Source organism: Brienomyrus brachyistius, chromosome 6 (genome assembly GCF_023856365.1).
Source record: "Brienomyrus brachyistius isolate T26 chromosome 6, BBRACH_0.4, whole genome shotgun sequence".
NCBI classification, from domain to species: Eukaryota; Metazoa; Chordata; class Actinopteri; order Osteoglossiformes; family Mormyridae; genus Brienomyrus; species Brienomyrus brachyistius.
This window is the reverse complement of record NC_064538.1, coordinates 22,204,089-22,228,414: the sequence shown is the minus strand read 5'-3', so window position 1 is coordinate 22,228,414 and position 24,326 is coordinate 22,204,089. Positions and strand designations below refer to the sequence as shown.

The window sequence follows — 24,326 nt, the reverse complement described above, 5'->3', positions numbered from 1 at the left end:
CTGGCTTTTGTTTACATAGGACTACAGATTGGACATGGTGGTAAGGACTCGAGAAGTCATACCCTTGCCACCCTTGTAACAATCGTCTCCTATTTCTCTCAAGGACTCCTTCCCACAGTCAACATCTAAGGTGGCGTTTCCTCAATCCGGTCCTCAGAGACCCACAGCTGGTCTATGTTTTTGCTCCCTCCGGGCTCCCTGCCAGACAGTCCGCTGGGATGGAACAAAAACGTGGACCCTCAGTCTCTGCATCTCCAGGGATCGGATTGGGAAGCACTGATCTAAAGCAATTTCAACCCCCCCTCTGAATGACTGAACCTCCCGTTGTTTCAGCTCCTCCTGCCCCTTCCTCCACAGTGGCGTCTCGGGGCGGCATCGCAGGGTGTTTTCCGCACCAGACATACCAAATTGCTTCATTAAGCCTGCGTGTCTGCTGAGCCAGACCCAAGATGCTTTTAATTGCAAATCTAAAGGCTTAGTTTTATTTTAAGGGCTTCAAAATATTTATTGCTGGTCCGGATGGAATGCAGAAGGAAGGCACTCCCTCTCTGGAAACACCTTCAGCTCACCGCCTCAGGTCACTTTCCTTCAAGGTTTGTATCAACCAGAAATCCATCCATCCATCCATCCTCTACACTGGTTGTCCTATTCAGGGTTGAAGGGGGTCCAAAGCCATTCCCAGAGGCTATTGGTGCAAGACAGGGAACAACCGAGAATGGGGCAACCAAACAATCACAGGGCAACCAAACAATCACAGGGCACACGTGATCAGAAATCCTTTAACTAAATAAAGTAAAGCAGCTTTAAACCCCCCCCCCCCTCCCCCCCACAAACACAAACTAAATACTCTTATTTGATCAGTATTTATATTAAAGGGGATGGACACAAAGGATACAGATTACTTCAAGCAGGAGAGTTAAGAGAAGATTAATGAGAGCTGGATGCATTAATCGACGTTACGATACATACCAGTCAGGCATGAGGGTGGAGATCTTACAGGATTTCGTGTGGAGTCTCGCTGTGGAAGGACCTTATGATTTTATGATTTACTGTATTTTACTTTTATGATTTACTTTTAGGGGCGGCATGGTGGTGCAGTGGTTAGCACTGTCGCCTCACACCTCTGGGACCCGGGTTCGAGTCTCCGCCTGGGTCACATGTGTGCGGAGTTTGCATGTTCTCCCCATGTCGTCGTGGGGTTTCCTCCGGGTACTCCGGTTTCCCCCCACAGTCGAAAAACATGCTGAGACTAATTGGAGTTGCTGAATTGCCCGTAGGTGTGCATGTGTGAGTGAATGGTGTGTGAGTGTGCCCTGCGATGGGCTGGCCCCCCATCCTGGGTTGTTCCCTGCCTCGTGCCCATTGATTCCGGGATAGGCTCCGGACCCCCCGCGACCCAATAGGATAAGCGGTTTGGAAAATGGATGGATGGATGGATGGATGGATGGATTTACTTTTATGATTACCTTCTTCACCATGCCTGCATTAGCAACTTGTGTGGTGTCAGACAAACTATCTGATATGATGCCTGAATATGTTGGCCTTACAATTCAGGGTTTACATGCCCAGTCAAGTCCAATCCAATAACCAAATGATGAGGAAACAATGCAACAGCAAACAGATATTTTGGGCAAACAGATGTTTCCCTTTTAATAAAGAAGAGAAAAACAGTACAAAATAGACATTCTTTTCTGTACACAAAGAAGACAGAGGTGAAAACAGACAGTAATAAAACAATATGGGGGACAATTCAATGACTTTTTTGCCATTTTTGTTTGATGCTCCAGTTAATAATGGCTGTTCCTACAAAAGGCACAGTGGTGAGGGATTTTGGTCTTCATAGCTATTTACAGCATCGATAATAAAAACAAATTAAGAGGCGGAATTCAGAGGATTAGGACAGAGACCATTGGCCTTGGGAAGTCTACATTGGAGAGGTAATGATTATGTTGCTAATTCATTAACAACAACACAAAAGAAACTAATCAAAACAAAAACAGAACGTACGTATAAACAACGACAAAGACAAATCACTGCTCTCAATGGAACCCAACTGGCAGGGCGGAAAAGAGATACAGTCTCTGTTAGTTCTGGCCGATTATAACTCTCATAATTGATAATGACTAACGTTTTGTGTTCTATCGTACAACAATTTTACAAAAAAGTGGGATCTAGCAGGCAGAACGCTGCCCATGGTCCTTATTTAATTAGAAACAAAGTTGCCCACACACCAGCAAACCCAGGTGAGCAGGTCTGTCCTGCCACGTCATGTTTTCTCCTCCATGCAGACAGATGGCTTGCAGGTCAACGCCTCGGATCAGCCGATGAACAAACGTGTCACGGCTGTTTTGCCACTGTCGCTACCACTGGACCCCGTTTTGAACAGTGTCGAATTCACGGAAGGCTGTAGAGGTGGCGGTAAGGCTACAATCGAGTTATAATACACCCTTCCAGTTAGCTTCAGTCCAAAGTATTAAAAGAGAATGTAAAGCTTCAGTACAATCACATATTTCCATGCCTAGAATGTGAGAGATAAATGGAGCATTTGCTGGTGTGGTGACATCATAGCTTTTTGGTTGTTCATGGCTAATATCTGCCATGTTCCTGACACACAACTGCAACAGAATGTCATCCTCGGATCTGAGCAAACATGACACCCAACTTAACAGTCTCTCTACATACTGTCCTACATACATGCTGGGAAGCACGACAAAAAAATGCTTCATTTTAAAATATGCTATTGCTTCACCTGCCTTTTCGGAAACAGGGTTAATAATGTGGTCCTGGACCAGAACTTCAAGATAGACTTCGTTTGGAAACTCTGCCCAACTTCTGTATACAACTTCAATCAACTTGTTCTTCTTTAAAAGTAAGTATCGCTGAACTTTGAGTATGAAATACACTGTGCAGGCAGTATCTACCCGCAGGCTAACAGGCCTTCAAACACCGGCCTGTTTGAATTTGATTCAATTTAAAAAATTGGAATGACCTTTGTTTAAAAAAGATAAACGCACTAAACTTGCTAAAGCACAATCTAATGCAACTGCATTAAACTTAATACAAATTAAGATCTTTTTCTTGTGGACTTCCCCATTAAGTGCATTACTCTGTCGAAAGTCTACACCAGGGGTGGCCAATCTTATCTGCAAAGGGCCGCTGTGTGTGTGGGTTTTCGCTGCAGCTCCCTAATTATATTACTAATTAGAGGACTGATTGGCTGAGTCCTCACACCCGGGTTTGAACAGCTGACCCCAAAAACCAACATATACACAGGCCCTTTGCGGATAAGATTGGCCACTGCTGGTCTACATCGTCGCTTTAAGACACAACTACCAATGGCAGTAGGTGGTACATAATTATGAGCCAGTACAGTGTTCCAAGGAAAAACCTTTAGCATGTGGCTCAGAGGTAAAGACTGAGCAAGACAGCATTGCCAAGGCAACAGGAGGCAAGGCACTGCAATGGCAGAAGAAAGTGTGACGAGACTGGCGGACCACAGTAGAATGGACACCAGAGCCGCTGGTCTTCCTGCTGACCAGCACTGCAATCTGTCCTTAGGAAAATGCCACGAGAAGCCGCCAAGCTTACACCTTCAAGTGTGGTGGCCCCTTTAAGACGTGAACATTAGCTGTAGAGCATGAGAGATGGCTCATGAAATGGAATTAAATTAAAACAGCTCTTTCTGCTTCAATTTGCCTTTCAGTATAAAAGTTCTGGTTGCCCAGAAGATGGAAATGCTTCATAGTTCACATTAAGGAATGCAGTGCAAAAATCTCCAAAAAAAAATAAAAATAAAATAAAATAAAAAATTCCCATGGAGCAATGGTCCCTCCATTGGCTTCTTTAGTGGTTAAATAATATGAATTTTAAGACAGTCAGTGGAAAGGGGGAAAAAACATCCACAGTGAGCGGGTATGAGGAAGAGAGGCAGGCCGTGTCACTGCCGAGGGGCACCTGAGGCGGGGCAACTTTACACAGGAGCTCAGATCTCAGACACCTGATGTTCACAGGTGTGCATATATAAATATACAGAGGGCTAAATAAGGTAGGGTGGGGGCAGCAAAAGGCTGTGTGTGGCACCTGTAAAACAAAAGGAGTCCATTCTTCTGGGAAAGGCAGGCGTTTCATATGGAGAACTGGCCTGTTACTGGGTTACACTCTCAGGAAATGTGTGTCTTAAATTCTGGTGACCCAGGGATTTGGACCGAAAACCTTCCGATTAGAGGGACAGTGTTCAAACTCACAGAGCCTCATGCCCCAGCCCCCCAACTCAGCAGTTTCTTTTGCAGTTATTATGATCAGTTTTGCTTTAAGATTTTATGGAATCCTTGGCCACCGCTGACCTCACAATCCCATTAAGGCACGAGGTCCAAGAGAAGTGACGTGCGCAGATGCACCTGCTGTACCAGAGCCCAGAGAAGGGGGCGGGGGGGTCAGATCGGTGCCCCCCAACAGGAGGGCGTGTCAAAGGAGGAAGGGCAGCAGCCTCTACATGGAGTCCTCATCGTGTTCCATGGGTTCATCAGGGAGACTATGTTGGGACAGACAGAGACAGAGACGGATTAGAGTTAATGGTGCCATTTTAATGACTGCAGGTCACATGGCTTAATGGACAAGGCTTCTGCAGAGAAGGAGCTACCTCTTATTGGCGAGGACGCCCACAGAGAGACAGGCCAGGGCGTTGACTGTGTCCACCTCCTCACAGTCATGTTTCTGGGCCTCCAGGAAGGACATCTCCACAGTGTGGGCGACACGCTTCACAGACTGCCAGTACTGACCTAGGGGAGAAGAGAGGGGTTAAAGTACACAGCTCTGCAGGGGAGACCCCCAGAGGTTTATGGCAGAGATGCTCTGAGTGTTTGTGACAGCTGTGAGCAGCCGGACCTGGAACTGAAACAGAGGCAGGGCTGCCTGCCATTCTGCAGAATGGAGGAGAGCAGAGCATTTGGGGGGGGGGGGGGGTCAGGTACACAGGACGGAATCCAGGTCCAAAGACGGACAGAAGGGAGGGAGGGTCAGACCCCCTCTGGGGACACACCAGCGTTGGTGTTTGACCCGCCGGGCCACAGCCACCGGCTAGGATGTGCTCTGTACACCTTCTCAGAAAGAGCAGCTGCAAATTCTTGCGGCTTTGCAAATATTTTTAACGAACGAAGTACTGTGGTGAAAATAGGACTTGGGCGGCGGTGGGGGGTGAGGTTGTAGGGTGGTGCCTAGACCTGGAGAGTGTTTGAAGTTAATCAGAGGCAGGAAGGCGACAGGAGGCAGACGGATTGGCAGCAGATCCATCATCAATGTATTTTCATATATATATATATATATATATATATATATATATATATATATATATATATATATATATATATATATATATATAAAAGCTGCAGACAGGCACTAATTAACTTGGCAGAAGTGAGGGAGCACTCCGACCTGACAGACTACTGGCTGCAGAATTTCTGTTTACTGAAATTCACACATCCCCATTTTCAACTTTTATATCAAAATGAAATCAGCTGCAAATTTCCATCCAAATAATGCTTTCATGAAGCAGTTATATGATCAATTAAAGGTCAAATAGAGTAAACTAAGTATTAAGATCAGACAGTGGTATCCTGTTCACAAGGTCAAGTGTCTTCTACAGTCGCCCTTTCCTTTGCTGTCACTAAGCAACACTGCTTCAATTTTGAGGCGATTTGTCTCCAAATTTGAGTTCCTGTGGTTCACTCCAACAACGTGGTCTGCAAAGTTTGAATAGGATCCATCAAATACTTTTTGAGTTAATGTCTTATCAAGAAAGTATCTGCTTCAGTGGACTGTTCCCAAAATGACACACACTCCTTGTGCAGGGAACATAAATTCACTAGGTTTGACGACATGTGCAGATCTGAATGTGCAGGGCAATTGGCTTTTTTTTTGGGGGACAGTTTTAGTGTAGATAGACTTTGCCTTTATACATGTAAATGCTAACTGAAGCGAGTGGAGGCCAGCAGGATCCTGCACATGGACACTCACTGTGGACTTGCAGCACCTTCTGCAGCGAGCGCACTGCATTGGGGCATGGCTGCTTCCGTAGCACGTCCTCCGGCAGCGGCTCCACCTGGGGGCAGAGGCCGGTGATTACGTGTGTGTCTTTACATGGCTGCGGACACATCTGTGATGTTGCCCCTCTCACTTACTTCCATGCCCAGCAGGGCACTGACGCAAGCCTCAGACGCATCGCAGATGGCCGTGAGGTCGTGTCCCCCCTCCAGTGCCAGCACCAGCCTGCCCCCAGCCAGCCGCATCAGCTGCCGCGTCAAAAAGCCGAAACCTGCAGCATGGGGGCACAGTGAGGGCAGGCAAGGGACAGAAGAACATCCGAAAATCCGGCGCCCCACAGTCACAAGACACTGGGAATACCTAGAACACCGCACAAGATGTCTGCCAGCTAAGCCAACAGAATGGCTGGACTCAAGCTCACAGCATTCCACACACTGCCAATAGAGCTATCACTTCAAGGAAATCTGCCAGTGCTGTGTACTGTGCTGCTAGCAGTGCCCGCAAGCAGAGCAGAGTCCCAGCCATTCCCCCCACCCTCCCCGGTTCTCCACGCACTCACATTTGGCCGACACTTTGTAGCCCCCCAGTGGCGCTGGGTGTCCCTCAGCTGCATCAAATCCAGAGGAGACCAGGACCACGTCAGGTGAGAACTCCTGTGCGATGGGCATCACCACGGTCCTGAAGAGGCAAGGGGGGAGGGGTGAGCTGCGACCGAAATCAGGAGCCATTCACCAGTGTGTGGGGCAGCTGCTGCCCTCCCCCAACCCCCCCCCCCCCCCCCCCAATGACGGGAGTGAATTTCTCAATGACTTCTGGGAATCCATGGATGTGGTGAAGTCACGGACAGCACGTCACACCGGCGCCATGGACTCCCTGACACATGTTGTGATGTTCGTGATGGAGAAATAGAGAATGCTGAGGACACAGAAACGATGCAGTGACATGGGGTGGGTGGTGGGGGTCTGACCCCCTCTCCTCCCACCCGCACCCCCACCCCCCGGGTGCTTTCAAAGCCGCCACCCACCCGCCATCTGTTTCCCATTCGAAGCCGGTCGCTCTTCTCACGTCACTGACAGCCGCCATCTGGGATCCATTTGGGATCATTTTCATGCTTTTGGATTCCCTCAACCTACGAATCCCCCCCCCTCCACCAAACCTCATTCCTTTGCCCCTGAATTCCCCCATAAACCAACCCCACCTCTTCTAGGGACCAATAAAACATCCCATACTACACTCAAATGGGACAATGTCCTATGTGGGAGGGGGGGGCAGCACATACATTACGGTTAACGTTCTGGATGGACAAAACCAGAGTGGGTTCCCACTAGGGGCCGTTTAAAACATTGCACTAAGAGTATAGGTGCGTCACTGTAAACCAAAGGTGTGTGAACCTGCCCTTAGACAGCACAGCCAGCGCGCACACCAGTGACAGGTAGGTGATGCCGCAACATGTCCAAGTGACCACCCTCTGACACGCTGGAGAGACCCAGCAACACAAGGAAGAGCTTCATGATCGTGCCCGCATCAATAGGTAACTGGGGTCACATTAGGGATGCCAGCTTTAGGTGGCAAGGGGGGGTGGGGGGCAGTGGAACCAGGAGGAAGCGGTAGTGTGCGGCGCCCCAGAGTCTGGGGTGGGAACCTTGCAACCATAAATCCTTGCGTCATTGTGCTTTTAAAACCCTGAGGCCACCCAGCTCGCTGCCACCACAGTCCTCTCCTATCACAGCAAACGGCAGCCATTTGCCTGGCTGCCCACCAGAATGCTGACAAAAAGCATAAAAGTTAATTAAAGCCAATGAGCGCTCACAATTAATGCGCTGTGGAAGTGGCGAGTTAACAACAAAAAGTGTGTGTGTGTGTGTGTGTGTGTGTTTGTCTGGCAGCTCGTGATGTGCAAGCAGGACCCCCCGGTTTCTGGAGGCAGGGCAAAGGTACAGCCTCCGGCCGCCAGTACTCAGGTCTGTCGTCTGTTTCATTATTATTACTCTGTTTGACATGCAAGGGACACCTGAAGTGCATTCTGGGTCATGAATGTGACCGCGATGACAAGAGCTAGAGGGAGTGGCCTATTACCTGAAAGCAGCCAGATACTCGGCATCACCCATAGGAGGGTCCAGGCCTCCAGTCCATGCAACATTAACGTTGAAGCCCTCACCAGCATCAGAGCCCACCTGCAATGAAACAGACATGGTGATGCGTTCATTACCGACCGGGGACATGGGTGTCTGTCAGACAGACAGACAGACATAGACTCCCTCCTCTTTAAGCTGATCCTCACCTCAGTTGGCCCCCCGCTGCCAGGGAAAAAGTTGCCATCATCATAGCGGTGCAGTGAGATGTAGAGCACGCTGGGGTCTCGGTAGAACACCTCCTGGGTACCATTGCCATGGTGAACATCCTGGGATCACATGTACAATATATTGTGTCAGCAGGCAGACAGATACACAGGGGGCAGGAGGAAGGGAGGGAGGCAGAAGGGGTTAGGCGATGCTCACCCAGTCCACGATGAGGATCTTACTGACACAGAGCTTCTGTTGGAGCTGCCTGGCAGCGATGGCCACAGAGTTAAAGTAGCAGAATCCCCTGGAGAAACAAAGCGGGCGGTGTCACTGAGTCCACGTGAGGATCAGAGGTAACTCTGCTCTGCAAAGACTCGGGGGGGTTCGGGCGGTGAGGAGGGGGTTCATCATGACAGTGAAAAGATGAGAAGCCAGTCGTATGTCAACACAAGGGGAATGCCAAAATAGTCCCATAAATATTCCGATGGGGAGACGTGTGCTGCTGACACTGCGGCTCCGAACGGGTTTGGGGGGAGGGGGGGGGGGTCACTCACACAGATGTGTCTCTCTCACACACAAACACACATATTCATATCTGTGAGGGGACTTTCCATTCATTTCTATGGGAAAAACCCTAATCCCAACAATGACGACCTTAACCTCTACCCAACCTTAACCTTAACAAGTAACCAAACAAAATACAAGACTTTAGTTTTTTTTATAACGCAGTCACGGATATTTAGAAAATTGAAGTTATTCTTGTGGGGCCGAAAGAATATCCCGACAAGTTCAAAATAACAGGTTTTTATCAGACAGTGAGCAAATCTGGGCCCCACAATGCAATAATTACAAACACAAATGCATACACACACACAGAAACACACATACACACGCACGCAAACACACGCTCGCTTTGTGTCTGAGGTGTACCTGCGGGCACCACCTCGAAGCCCTGGGGGGCCCCCAGTAGATGAGAGGCATACTCACATGGGGCTGGATGGGTCAGCATGGTGTCCTGGGGGCCGCACCACTGCGAAGCCATTCTGAGGAGGGAGACACAGCACACAGGTCAGTAAATGCTCTTGCATTTACAGGGGTCTCCAACCCAGCCGTTGTTTCCATGCCGTCTCATTTTAGTCCCCCCCCCCACCACATCCGCCGGCCCCGCCCACCTTCAGCTCTCCCTTGGCCACTTTGAAGGCCAGCTCGGTCACGCTTCCAGCCGCCATGCGGGATGCTGTCGAGGTGTGCATTTCATTCCAGATGGTGTCATTGTCCACCTGCCCATCGGTCAGGCGACAAAGTCACAAAACAAGACAGGCAGAAAATGCACGGCAGAGCTGCAGGTAAAATTAATGGAGTATCACCTAAGGGACGGGTACCTTAGACCCGTCCATTTGACGTTTAGATACTCATGTGTGCAATACGTTAGGTGCTAAGTGGAAATAGCCATGACAATTGGAGAAAATGTGGTTGCAAGAAGCCAAGGGTCACATGAACAAAGACAGAACTACGCTGGAATGCTCAGAAGATATGCCAAGTGAGCCCCACGGCCCGCCTGCTCAGTTGGAAAACGTTAGCATGTGCGAGACGCCAGACAGTCGCTCTGTGCTAATTTATTGCAGTGATTTATCGCACAAAGGAGCCCCAACGCAGCCAAACCAGCACGTCCTCCAGAGATCATTCCGCTTTTTCAAGCCATCTCCCAGGTCGGCATCGTCGTGAGACCCGATTCGGCGAGGCGTCATCCCCAACAACGAACATCAACAGTGCAACGAGATGGCATAATGCTCTTGGCAGGACGCGCGGGGGGCACCCTGTAAGCCTGGGGCGCAGCCGGTTCACACCCAGCACTGCCAAAATCGGCAGGCGCGGCCGACATCATTCACGGGACAGAGACGTGAGAAATGGATATGAAAGGTGGCCTGCATGTCATGTGGAAACTACAGACCGGGCTGAAGCAAAGTCAGCTTTGGTTCATTCTTTAAAGGCAGAATCAGGCAGCTGGTGTGACTGGTGATTCTTTTTTTATTTTCACTGCTCAAAACTCACATTTCTTGCGGTCTGCCGCAGTGGGGCTCAGAATTTCCTTGGAATGTCTTATCAATGTCACCCCAGTGGTTTTCCCTGGTCACGTGACCAGGATCCAGTGGTGATCAGGCCCTGTTAACTGGCCCCGCTGTACCGAACAGTCTCCTGTACTGCTGCCAGTTTGGCCCTCTGGGCCTCCCCGTCATTTCCGCCACCACCATTCGTTCTCACAGATTGTCAAAGCCTCCCTCAGTCCTCCAATACTGCATGCTACCACTAGGGGGGGGATAGAGAACTGCACCAACCCAAAAAACTTGCATATAGATTTAGTCCACAATTGTCTACAGCTTTGCACTTCTAGTGAAGCTACAGATTTAATCTTTTTAAAATGTATCTGAGGATCAGGTTTGCGTCAGTGCTGACTAGAGGTGAAAATTTCAGGTCCAGACCAGGATTTATCTTCAACCAATCAGTTGAGCATAGAGAGTCATAGTTACTCCACAGGTTGGTTGAAACAAAATCCTGGTCTGGATTTGTACTTTCTGGACCTGAAATTTCCACCTCTGGTGCTGACCAAGGTGGAGAGCCCACTGCCAGCTATCTGCTGTTTCTGTTCTCTGTTGATGAAGCGTGTATGTGTGTATATATATATATATAGGAGCTCTGGGCATGTAAGGGAGCTTCGGTGATCAGTTGTCATGTGCTCTGATAGACTGTAATGTCAGCAGGTCTGTCAGAACTTTCCAAATTCAAATTTAAGAAAATAGCGGAAGACTGATTGCAAAACTCACCAGACAGACTGAATTTGTACGCAACCCTTTCTACGCAACCGGACATGCATATTCTCACTGAGCATTACTGAGTGTGTATGAGTGCGAGGACAGACGCCTCTACAGCAGAGGATGTGGAGAGCTCTGTGTTTTCTATGCTAAGGTTGTCTTGAAGCCACATTTTCCTGGGAGTGGCGGCCGCCAGTGCAGGGCGGATATTCAGCCTCACTCACCCCGACACCCCTGCAGGGTAGGATCACGAACATCCTCTGGGACAGGATTCCTGGAGATGAGAGAGTGGGGTACGGGGGTGGGGTATTGCAGTCATGTGACTCAGATCATGCAATGTAGATACACAGGTTTTGTGTGTGTGTGTTAGTGTGCATGCACGCGCATGGGTGTTAGAGAACAGGGTTGTATTTACCACCAAATGTCCCCACAGTGTCATAAAGCCTACTGTATTTAAAATATTTGCACACTGTATAGTGAGGTATACAATTACTTAAATATATGCACGCTGTAAACATTTTGTATTTTTCATATTCATGCACATTCATGAGTGACCAAGTGTATATTTCACAACATGTTGTACTATAAAATATGCAAGTCATAAAGGATTCTTGTGTGTGTGTGTGTGTGTGTGTGTGTGTGTGTGTGTGTGCGTGTGTACGCACTCATGAATGCGCGCATGTGACCGTGTACAGGCACGCACCGCTGAGCTTGCGGCTGTCCAGCTTCAGCTGGTTCAGTGGGTTGGTGCCATACAGCAGGACATGGCGTTCCGTGTGAACCGACTGCAGCTCTTCCAGAGTCGCCTTTCTGCCACGGATGCTCTGTGGGTCGGGAAGGCAAAGGTCAGCGAATCCTCCCCCAACCCAACCGAAAAACGGGAACCCGGCGCCTGCCGATACCTCGCACTGGTTCCGGAGCCCGCGCTCCAGCAGCCGGGACCATATGCTCTGGATCCGCCCAGCATGCTCCGGGTGTCTGCTGTTATCCCCACAGGTACACTGGTGTTTTAGCATCTGGGAGTCGTACACCAGGCCTGCACACACACACACACACACACACACACACACACACACACACACACACACACACACACACACACACACAAAGAGCAGACATGAGTGTGTCTCGTGTGGCAGTGACCCTTGAATCTTGTACTAACTCGTTCCTCCTCACAAAATGTTTTAACACATTAAGGTTTGGGGGGGGGGGGGGCACAGAGCTCCATTATCAGACTATAAGCCTGAAAAACACAGAAGGAAGGAAGCAAGCAAACCCCACCGTCCCCCCGCAGCCAGTGGAGATGGCCAGGAAGTCCACACTGCATCCACTGCTCACCTGTGGTGAAGCGTGGCTTGCTGGATGTCTCGGGGGTGGCCGCTGGGAGGGGCGCCGTCAGCGAGGTGGAGGCTGGGGAGGACTGCGTGCGGGACAGGGGCCGGTGGACGACCCCGGGCATCATGGGCACCGCCAGCGTCTCCATGTGAGCCGTCTGCCGGCGCATCTGCTGCAGCTGCTTCTGCTTCTCCCAAAGCAACGACTGCGCAGAGTAGAGAAACTTAAGAATACAGGGGGTTTGCACCAGGTGGCGATATAATAAAGTTTCGACCAGCTGACTCAGGTACAAGCAGGGCTAGAGCTCCCCCTGTTGGAAATGAAAATAAATCAGCGACTCAAATCTTTGCCAAGTTAGTTTGACATTTCCAAAGTCCCGCTGTGGCTTGGTGCAGCGTTTCTCAACCCAGTCCAGACGCTTTGGAGCTGGGATGGAGCAAAAACGTGGACTGTCTGGCGGTCCCCGAAGACCGGGATGCAAAACACTGGTTTAGTGACGTGTTAATCAGGCAGATGCGGCCTGACTGAGCACGACAGTGCTGCAGCAGTGCAGTGCAGACTACCTGATTGAGCATGACCGTGTGCTGCAGCAGTGCAGTGCAGACTACCTGATTGAGCATGACCGTGTGCTGCAGCAGTGCAGTGCAGACTACCTGATTGAGCATGACTGTGTGCTGCAGCAGTGCAGTGCAGACTACCTGATTGAGCATGACCGTGTGCTGCAGCAGTGCAGTGCAGACTACCTGATTGAGCATGACCGTGTGCTGCAGCAGTGCAGTCTACCTGATTGAGCATGACTGTGTGCTGCAGGTTGATCTGCTCCTCTTTGCCCTCTCCTGTAGTGCTGCAGCAGTGCAGTGCAGACTACCTGATTGAGCATGACCGTGTGCTGCAGCAGTGCAGTGCAGACTACCTGATTGAGCATGACTGTGTGCTGCAGGTTGATCTGCTCCTCTTTGCCCTCTCCTGCAGATGCCACCTCCATCCCGCCGAGGGCATCCGCCTCCCGCAGAGACTCTGCCTGCCCCTTGGCTTGCTGCACCTCCCTGGGCCCAGCCGGCCCCACCTCCTCCGAGTCCATGTCCTCTGATGGGATCTGCTTCAGACGCGGCTTCTCGCTGGGTTTGGGTATCTGCTGGGAAGTGGGTCAAACGGGACGTAAACGGAGGCCGGTCACCTAAAAATGAGTGAACCGGGGCTCTTTGCACTCAGCTACCTTTCCCAGGTGTGCCTGCAGTTTCAGCCTCTCCAGTAACTGGCTGTTTGGGTGCTGGAGCAGGTGGTGGTGCAGGGGCCGCGGGCTCTGGGGCAGCGGCTCCGAGCGGGTCCGGCTCAGGGGCTTGTGGGGGCCCAGCGGGTTCAGATGGTCAAGCTGTGAGGCAAACTGAAGGGGCATCTGGCTCATGCCAGGAACTGGACCACAGAGAGACAAAAGGCAACTTTTTAGATTTTTTATTTAAATATTAACTTTTTAGTTAATGATCTGTCTTTCCTTTTTAGTCATTCTGCTGGTATGATTCTGCCATAACTGTAAACTTCACCAAACTTAAAAGGCGCATGTAAGGCTCTCTTCGTACATCACAACATAAGACATACTGCAGCAAGGACTGAACATCACAAATACAAATCGCCCATGCTGTGCACGTTTACAGAGCTTTACGATAAATGCGGTGTTGTAGCATGCTGGTAGTCAAGATAAAATAATGAGAAATTAATACCAGGGTGAATGGAGACACACCTGCATACAGATAAATGCATGATTGCGTAATGTTACTGAAGAGTTTGCTGAAGGAAAAAGCGCTTTTCAAACAAGATAAAAACAGTTGCAGCTTTTCACCACTAAGTGGCAGTATTAGCACAAATTATTTCCTTGTAGGAGAGCACAGCCTGCACAGAACTATCTACCCTTAAAGACTGAGACATATTTACATAACAGGCATATGTATAAATAATTCATATAAGAATTAAGCTCAAAAAGTAGCACCTGGAGAGACAACTGAATTGTAAGTGAGGGAGAAAACATTTCTTAAACATCTATGTATTTGCTGCACGCAAGCAATACTTCAGTACCAAGTTGATGCTAAAATTCTTAAAACACAACAGTACCCATTATTCTACAGCACCGTAGGTACCGAGGATGCAATTCTTCATGAGAGTAACATATGCCTACAAGAGTTCTAGTCCACCTCTCAAGCGGATCCCAATGTAAAAATAAGTTTTTAAAATAGGACACACCCAGAATAAAATGCTTATTACTCTTGTACCACTTGTACTATATTCATAATCATGGTCTGGTTTAAATCCCGACAGTCAAGAAATGTTAACAGATCACAAACCGGTTTCTAAAAATCGTACTTTTATGGATAAAAGATATTTTATTGTGACATTTTTGTGCCGCCATAGATGATTTTATTAAAAACATTTTGCTTAGCCTGACATCCTTTTGACAATGGTCCCCCCCCCCCCCCCTCCAAAGTTATTGCCCCACATTACATTCGTTTTTCAGCTTGTTGCCACTGGAGATGTGATCACTTTTGTTGCCTGTTGATATTTTTATGTACAATAACAGTTGGATATTTCATTCAGTTCCTCCACTGTCAGGTGCTTTTCTTATTTTAAGGCTACATTCCAGTGCTGGACTTAATACTTGCAGCCTGATCAGCATTATTTTTGTTGTACATCTGTACATTTACCTTACTTAGTTAATCGTCTTGGCTTGGACCTGCAAGTGTACTGCTAAGCTGTAAAGAGTTGATTAATTGTATTTTAAGTACAGTATTGTTTATTCTGAACACTTGAAGATGAAATATCACTGTTGTTCTCTTTTGTAGTAACAATTATTTCATCTCATTATGTCTATTTGCATATATTTTTTTCTGTCTCGGCCAGGCACTGCAATTCTACTGCTGTACCATAAAAAGTTGATTGACTGTATTTTAATCACAGTATTTTTTTTTTAAAATACTTGAAGGCTACAGGGCACCGTTCTTTTTTGTAAAGCTAACAGTCACTTCTTAGTTATTAACTGAAAGCTACATGCCACTGTTTTTAGTGATGTTCAAATGTTTTTTAAAAAGGAGTATATGGGCATATACTGGGGTATCAAACTTGGTGTCAGTTCCAGGTACTGGAGTTTCACTGGCACTGGTACCAGCTACTGAATCTCTGGTATGGCGACATCCCTAGTATGCAGCATGAAATATACAAATGGTATAAAATGGAAATACAAATGGGAAAAAAAATTAAGAGACCACTCTATATTTTTAAACAAATCTGCATTTTTAAATCCTGGTTTAATCGTAGTAATAGGAAATAAGAATAAGGTGAAGCAGGAGAAAATGGGAACAACCAGAAACCAGCAGGTAAAGGGAGGAAGCGAGATTCTAATGGCAGAGACAACCGTTAACATATCCGAAAGTTTCTCATGATTCAGATGATGACATGAAGTGACCTTCACAAGGAATGGGAAACATTAAGTACAGGTGTTAAAAGCAAGTTCATTAAAGAGCAACAGAGAAGAACCAGGCTCTGCAGTAGTGTGTGTGTGTGTATATATATAAAAAATTTCACAGGCACACACCCATAAATAGAAAAATGGATGAGAAAAAAAATTAAAATCTTTGCTGCTGTCTTTTGACTGCACTGTGGGGGTCTTGGGTCAGGGTTCTCACCGGTAAGCAGGGGGCCCCGCATAAGGCCCGTGGACTCCAGGATGAGCACTGGCTGCAGACACGGGGACAGAGGGCCAGTCTGCTCACCCAGGCCCAGGTACACCTGAGGAGCCCCGGACAGCACAGGTATGCGGCCAATGCTCAAGGAGGGCATGTCTGTAGATATCTGTGGGGAGTGGGGGTGGGCAAGGAAAGGGGAGGAGAGAGAGAGAGAGAGAGAGAGAAGGGGGCACACAGAGGGGAGGAGAAAAGAAAGAACAGAGAGGGACATGGAGGAAAAGAAATTAGGTGAGGAAGTGCTCACATATTTCATTTGGTCTTTATATCAGACCTGCTTTAATGTGTGTGTCACTCATTCAAATAGAAACACATTTTGCATAAGTCTTCACTGATATGAAAGACATTTATCCTCTTACTATATTGAGTTCATAAATATACTGCCTATGAACCATAAATCTCAGTGTATATGGCCTACTGCTTAGAAAAAGACAAACGTTTATACAGGGGATCAGCAAAATAATCCACATGTAGAAAAATAAATCACAATTACCAGCAGCTACAAAAGTCAGTCACATGAGGTTGAACGTCATTTAGTAATACTTACTCAGCTTTAATAGAGGTCTGACAATCAACACATTGATATGTGACTTTTCAAAGCAAAACGTGGCAACCAATCAGGATAATCTACGCTGAATATGGCCAAACAGCGGTCACAAGGTAAACGTCACTGACGATTTTAGTCAGGCTGGGTCATATCGATAAAATACTGTACCATGATTATAAATATCCATACTGCTATCAATTCTAACATGAGTATTGCGGTATAGCCAAAATACTTGTTTTCTTACATAATTAGCAGTTAAAATGCACCATTTTAAAAACAAATTTCATCAAGAGATGATTCTGTTATTGGCAAAAATGTATCATTATACCTGACACACATTCCATAACTATTAGTAAAACAATTTGGTCATCATGATTAGTCATATTTTTGGTCATATTTCACTGTTTTCTACATATGAATTTTAGAGTATCATGAATAATATCATCCATCCATTTTCCAAACCACTTATCCTACTGGGTCGCGGGGGGTCCGGAGCCTATCCCAGAATCAATGGGCATGAGGCAGGGAACAACCCAGGATGGGGGGCCAGCCCATCGCAGGGCACACTCACACACCAGTCACTCACACATGCACTCCTACGGGCAATTTAGCAAATCCAATTAGCCTCAGCATGTCTTTGGACTGTGGGGGGAAACCGGAGTACCTGGAGGAAACCCCACGACGACATGAGGAGAACATGCAAACTCCACACACGTGACCCAGGTGGAGACTCGAACCCGGGTCCCAGAGGTGTGAGGCAACAGTGCTAAACACTGCACCATCATGCCGCCCCTGAATAATATCATTACTGTTAAAAAGATCATCAATTTTAGAGCATATTGTTCAGTCCCGTTTCACAGAGATACAGACACTACATGGATGGTTTCTGAACACCATAAAAATATGGATTCAAATACAGGCCATGTCATCAGCATGGTGACCCCTGCTCAGCAAACTTAGTTGTGAAACTTAGTTTCACAAAGCTGTGCTTTACGGTTGAGCTGCCATTGGCCGGCTTGGGTGCCAAACCGACGCATGACCTGGTGTACAGAACCTGAAACCCTGGGGGATGGAAAAATGTAACATGGTCTAAAGAATCATCTGGCGGATGCCAGTGAACCACAAGTCTGCCGATTGGGGGAGCCATCTCTTAGAAGTAATGAAGTGCAATGATTGTTCTGCGTGGTCATAAAATGGCCAAAGAACATGAGGCGGACCAGGTGGACCCTAAGGCGCAAACAATGTTTCCTCATGAAGCTCTTATATTTCTAGATGATCAAGCTCGCACAGACACTGCCAAACTAACTAAAGACTGGTCCCAAAAAGACCACGTCAAAGACAAATGCCTTCCATTGCTTCCCAAATACCAGATATAATCATCATTCAACCTATGAACTTCTGTTCATTAAAGAGAGTACAGGGGCATGCAGTGAGGAGGCCGGTCTGTGTGCGTGCATGTGGCCCCTGTTCACCCATGGGGTCTAGGGGTCTCTGCTCTTACCTTGGCACTGGCAGGGAGTCCCAGTGTAATGGTGGGAAGAGTGGCAAGATTCTGCCCTGGGAAGTGGGTAATGGACTCACGATCCTGGAGCAGTAGCCTCTGGGCCTACACAAACAGTACTTAGTGAGTACTTGAGTACTTATACAGTATTCGCCGTGAGTTTTAGAATATAATACTTGCATAAAGAATTAGTTTGGTACTCATACACGATTTCAACAATCATTTGCAAGAGTGCTACAGTAAAAGATGCCAAAATGAGTACGGATGTGCTGCGTGAGAGGAAGCGAGGGGGGGTGAGAGAGTGAAGCACCGTGGTCCTCCTGGGTGTGGGGGCAGCAGAGTACGAGGTCAGAATGGGAAGTTAATAAGCTGACCCCCATGTGGGAAAGGAAGGGGGCACAGCATGCTTCAGTTAAAAAGCAAAACAACAACCACCACAGAGAGCAGTTGCCAAGCAGCCTCCACGTGTCCCGCTGATATTGCGCCACCGGCCAGCTGAAGGTCCTCCAGCGTCACGGTTTCCAGAGAAAGACCATGTCAGGAGGAGCGGAATGAGGCCCAGGGCAGAAACATGGACGCGCTTTAAAAAGGTGATGGTTATATCCGTGTTTAAGAAGCCCCAGGTCCCCCTCTGAGCAAACGGCCAGATGGATCTGAACAGACCGAATTCCGGCCAGGAGGCGTACGCTCTTCATTAAAGGAGCTTCTCAGCCAAACAGAAGACACCATGACAGGGGGGTGGGTTGGGCAGGGGTTGATGAGTACAGACGCCACATGCCCACTCTCGTGCCGATTGGAGCGTTTCCAGCCAGCAGAGGGTAGAGCCCGAAGAGGCATCGTCCTGCTCTCTCCATTAGGGCCTGTCTTTTTGTATTTAGCACAAGGCGAGTCCAACCCCAGGATTTAATTACATCCAATCCTGTGCACTGGTACCAAAGGAAGGAGCCAATCACAGTGCAGGCAGGTGGGCAGGGCTCCAACGGACACACTGACTTCACAACAAGTCCTCAGGATGCTATGGGGGTGAAAGTATGACTGGACTGGATGCTGGCAGTGCGGGGATGGGGGGGGGGGGCGGCAACAGCAGTGCAGTGGGGGAGCACCTCACCTCGTGGGACAGTGCGCCGTTCTCAGTGGGTAGGCTGTCATTGGGTGAGCTGCAGCCAGATACAGGGGTACTGCTGCTGCTGGGGGAGGAGTCTGTGGGCACAGGGGGCGGGGCGTCAAATCACCACGGAGACACACAACAGAGTGCAGCTGCGATCGCAGCCAGGCGGGAATCGCAGGGAACCATCATGCATGAGAGAGAGGGTGCGTGCTAACAGAAATAGGGAGGGAAGTGAGGACCAGACAGGTATGGGACACCCAGGGGGGGCAAGAATACCTAAGGTTTCCGGGACACGGTGCTTGATGCTGGGCGGGGCGCTCTCCTTACGGGTCAGCGGGCTCTTCCGGGTGTTCAGGTGGTTCTTCAGCTTGTTCTTCACCTTGAGGTTCGGCTCAGAAGCTGTGGAAGAGAAACAAGGCCCCCCAGTGCGTCAGTGACTCAGGCGGTTGCCGTGACGTCGCACTTGCTCAGCTCACTGCTCGCGTTCAGAACGCAGGAAGCTGATCGAACGAGAGCAGCGGAGCTGGAGGATGTGGCTACATCACGCAGAGAGTGGCCCGCGATAACGGACGCCTGATTGGGAAATAGCTGTAGTTGTAGAAAGGTACAGTGCACGCAATTATCACACGCACCACCAGTGGGCACTGCCGAGGACACTGAACCTCCACTGAACACATCCTCTTTAGGGGAATCTGACCGCAATTCAGAGCTATTCCCGTAAGGCTTGGGTTGCGTTACCCGCGTTCTAATCCTGGTACCTGCCACTAGACCCAGTTAACTGGAGTGGTGTCATTATTGGATAGGTTTCATTTCCCCAATGCAGAGTCACTGAGAATAAAGAATCTATTCAGATAAACTGATCGATGTTGTAGCTTCATGTGACTCATCTAAGAGAGACGTTCTGCTCTGTTGCCATATGTCCACGCCAGCAGCCTCGGGGACAGACGCCTACACAAGCACTGCGGCTCTGCGTGGCAGACCCTGTGGTGACCCCAGTTTAGAGCTGAGCCCCGAGGCAGGAAACCCCCCCCCCCCCCCCCGCACTCATCAGGGGAGCAGTCAGTCCTTTGGGATGGATCTCTGTGCCCCTCCCACAGAGGCGGGAAGCTGATCTCAGGCCCCGAGCACGGCCACTTCCAGCCCCAAAATGCTCCCACTTCAAGACCAGCGATCCGGACTCCAGAGAACAAGGATGGTGGCTGAGAGCGTGTCTGCGCAGCTACCCTGCCACCCCGCATAACATGCCCCCCCCAGGCTCCAACCGGGGGTCCCACTACACTTCTGTACTCTCAGCTCTTCTATGGAGCTATTTTTATGGGGTTTTTTTTCCATTGCAGTAACAAATTCTTATAAATTGACTTTCCCTTTGTGGGGACTGAAAAAAACACTCCCCACTATGCCACAATAACAGCTTTCTGATCACACTGTGGGGATAATTGGTTATTATATATACATAACCACACACACACACACACACACACACACACACACACACACACACACACACACACACACACACACACACACACACACACACACACACACACACCGCCGTGCTCCCATACGCCTGATCCTGCTCCGTCACCTCATTCTGTCACTCGCTCTCTCAGCCGTACACCCATGTCCCTGTCACAATGCACCCCATTGTCCATTCAGCTGCTGCTATTTCAGATTAGAGAGACGACCTGAATGGCGCAGCAGTGCTTTTGAGGGGGTGTCTGACAAGGTTAGTGGGGGTGGTGGGGGGGTGGGGCTGGCTCACCTGCACGCCGGAGCTGGGGCTCCTCCGGAGGGTCGCTGGGCGGCTGCACGGGGGAGGGCACTACCAGAGACTGGGGGGGCACGTTCGGGTCTGGGGCTAGCTCTCTGCGTAGGAGGGGAGACACGTCAGGGTTAGTGTGTGTGTATGCGGGGGGGGGGATTATTGGTATGTGCCAGGGGCCTTCCTGTGGACAGTTACACCGTGGTAGGTGGCAGATCCATGGACAAGCGTAAGGCAAGGCAGGGCTGGACATTAGCATGTGCGTGTCGGCATGGTGCTCAGCCCATTCAGAGAACATCAAACACAAAAACATGAAGAGAACCTGGCCCAGTCAAAACTTTAGAACTTTAGTCATGCCTTCAACCGTGACTGCAGTTAATCAAAAACAAGAACAGAGATCCTCACCCCCAGGGTAAGGACCTGTGTCATCGGTGAGGCAACATTTGCTGAGGTTAATTAATTTGTGTCCGGGAGGAGCTGTGCTCCGCAAACCGGCTCACCGGTATCCCACAGGGGGGGTGCTGATGGGGTTCGAGCTCGTCCGCTCGAGAGCAGCCTGCTTCTGCTTCTTCAGGATCACCTCTTGCAGTTTCTGCTTCACCACGGAACTGGCCACGGCGCCTGTCAATGAAAGGCTCACCCAATCAGGGATAAGGAGTGGTTACATGCTGTACATTTATGGAGGCTGGGAGAGCGGGAAGTGTGAGCATATGGGCCGTGTGGCGATTCAAAGAGCCAGGGAAGCCGGAAACGCATTCAGGCGGGGATCCCAAACGTGTGCAGGTGGGAGGGCGGCATACGAGTTAAGATGTTTGGACGCTCTCCTCAATGTGTGTGCGCAAGGAGGGAACATGGGTGTGCAAAAGACACACAGAGTCCTGGGGGGCGGGATATCTGCTGTTGCTGGGACCTCTGCACATTACTCTATCACAAGGGGCAAAAATTCACACCACAAAAGTACTGCCTAAGTCAGGTATTAAATTAGAGTCACTGCACTGGCTCTTCTCCTTATGTCCCCACCACCCAGACTCACTGCGCTGGCTCTTCTCCTTATGTCCCCACCACCCAGACTCACTGCGCTGGCTCTTCTCCTTATGCCCCCACCCCCCAGACTCACTGCGCTGGCTCTTCTCCTTATGTCCCCACCCCACCAGACTCACTGCGCTGGCTCTTCTCCTTATGTCCCCACCACCCAGACTCACTGCGCTGGCTCTTCTCCTTATGCCCCCACCCCCCAGACTCACTGCGCTGGCTCTTCTCCTTATGTCCCCACCCCACCAGACTCACTGCGCTGGCTCTTCTCCTTATGTCCCCACCCCCCAGACTCACTGCGCTGGCTCTTCTCCTTATGTCCCCACCCCACCAGACTCACTGCGCTGGCTCTTCTCCTTATGTCCCCACCCCCCAGACTCACTGCGCTGGCTCTTCTCCTTATGTCCCCACCACCCAGACTCACTGCGCTGGCTCTTCTCCTTATGTCCCCACCCCCCAGACTCACTGCGCTGGCTCTTCTCCTTATGTCCCCACCACCCAGACTCACTGCGCTGGCTCTTCTCCTTATGCCCCCACCCCCCAGACTCACTGCGCTGGCTCTTCTCCTTATGTCCCCACCCCCCAGACTCACTGCGCTGGCTCTTCTCCTTATGTCCCCACCACCCAGACTCACTGCGCTGGCTCTTCTCCTTATGTCCCCACCCCCCAGACTCACTGCGCTGGCTCTTCTCCTTATGTCCCCACCACCCAGACTCACTGCGCTGGCTCTTCTCCTTATGTCCCCACCCCACCAGACTCACTGCGCTGGCTCTTCTCCTTATGTCCCCACCCCCCAGACTCACTGCGCTGGCTCTTCTCCTTATGTCCCCACCCCCCAGACTCACTGCGCTGGCTCTTCTCCTTATGTCCCCACCCCCCAGACTCACTGCGCTGGCTCTTCTCTTTATGTCCCCACCCCCCAGACTCACTGCGCTGGCTCTTCTCCTTATGTCCCCACCACCCAGACACACTGCGCTGGCTCTTCTCCTTATGTCCCCCCCCCCCCCAGACTCACTGCGCTGGCTCTTCTCCTTGTGCCACAGCTGGTGCAGCTTCTGCTGTTTGTCCTTCTCTTGGTCTCGGCGCTGCTGCTCCATGGTGAACTGAAAGGAGGTGACAATGAGCACCAAGCGGTTCATGGACTTGCACATTCATGGAGTCTGGGGGGCATGAGGGGAGGCACAGCCTACCTGCATATGTTGCAGCTGCTGCTGGGTGAACTGGGAGCAGGGCTGGGCAGAGAAGGAGCCGAGCAGGAGCGGTGGGGGCAGCGGCGTCAGCATGGCCGCGTCTGCGACGGGCCGCACCAGCCGCTGGCCCACACGCAGGTCCATGGGGGCGGGCTCCGAACCCAGGGATGTCACAGGGGGGCTCGCGTCCTCTGCGGGGAGAGAGTGGGGTCAGCACCTGCGAGCCAGGCACAGCTCTCGGGTTCAAACGGCAATCTGCGACCGCAACTCTTATTGAAATGTTATTTTTAATTAAATAATATGTAACGCTGTGCCACAGAAGTGCCAAGAGAGGGCATGAGGAAGAAAGAGTGAGAAAGAGGGAAAGAGGGAGGCCAGCCCAGCGAATTGCTCGGCCATCTGGGCCCTGCTGAATGTGAAAGCTAATCCCACACAGCCATTAGCGAGCCAGACACGGGCCACAGGGCCACCTCCCACTCGCTCGCTCACCCATCTTTGTCTCCGCCGAATTCCCCCCTCCGCTGCAATGTTGTGTTTCTTACTTTTACCCCTTAGTTACCCCCCCTCCACCGGCATTTGCATGGAGAGGCTGACTCAGTGCTGGAGGCCAGCATTCTGCCAGTAACAGGTTCCGGCTGGTTTAGGAAGCAGGATGGAGATCATAAAAAAAAGCACAACAAAATAAAGGGGCCCCACCACTGCCTCACACGCACGCACAACCACACACACACACACACACACAGGTCTGTAATTATATCATTGTGGAGACTCTCCATTCATTTCTATGGGGAAAACTCTAATCCCAACATGACAATCTTAACCCCCCACCCAGCCCTAACCATAACCCCTACCAACTTCCCCTTGTGGAGATACACAGACAAACATACATAAACAGGTGAAAATAATCAGCATCAAGGAGAGAAGATTTAAAAAGCATCCAAATTACACTACAGCCCCAGCTAGTCCGCACTCCATCCTAGCACCCCTGTCCG

At 49.9% G+C, this 24,326-nt stretch overlaps 1 protein-coding gene across 4 annotated transcripts; it reads right to left on the bottom strand.

The window, feature by feature from the left end:
* Positions 1-3,254: 3,254 nt before the first annotated feature.
* On the bottom strand, positions 3,255-23,842 carry hdac7a (histone deacetylase 7a). 4 transcript variants are annotated; one of them, XM_049016669.1, is made up of 26 exons: positions 23,335-23,842; positions 23,160-23,247; positions 21,613-21,733; positions 21,113-21,216; positions 19,627-19,749; positions 19,351-19,442; positions 18,243-18,347; positions 16,138-16,303; positions 13,683-13,879; positions 13,335-13,601; positions 13,165-13,209; positions 13,075-13,119; positions 12,470-12,671; positions 12,034-12,167; positions 11,835-11,955; positions 11,356-11,405; positions 9,494-9,601; positions 9,309-9,364; positions 8,538-8,625; positions 8,321-8,440; positions 8,116-8,213; positions 6,599-6,717; positions 6,177-6,310; positions 6,013-6,097; positions 4,640-4,778; positions 3,255-4,531 (listed from the first exon to the last, which is right to left on the bottom strand). In XM_049016669.1, exons 1-26 carry the CDS (start codon positions 23,476-23,478, stop codon positions 4,489-4,491), a joined length of 2,994 nt encoding a protein of 997 aa, XP_048872626.1. In that variant the 5' UTR covers positions 23,479-23,842; the 3' UTR covers positions 3,255-4,488. The 4 variants fall into 4 exon arrangements, with proteins under 4 accessions (XP_048872626.1, XP_048872627.1, XP_048872628.1 ...); XM_049016670.1 differs by lacking the exon at positions 13,075-13,119 and having other exon boundaries at positions 23,335-23,841; XM_049016671.1 differs by lacking the exon at positions 13,165-13,209 and having other exon boundaries at positions 23,335-23,841.
* Between the last annotated feature and the right edge of the window lie 484 nt (positions 23,843-24,326).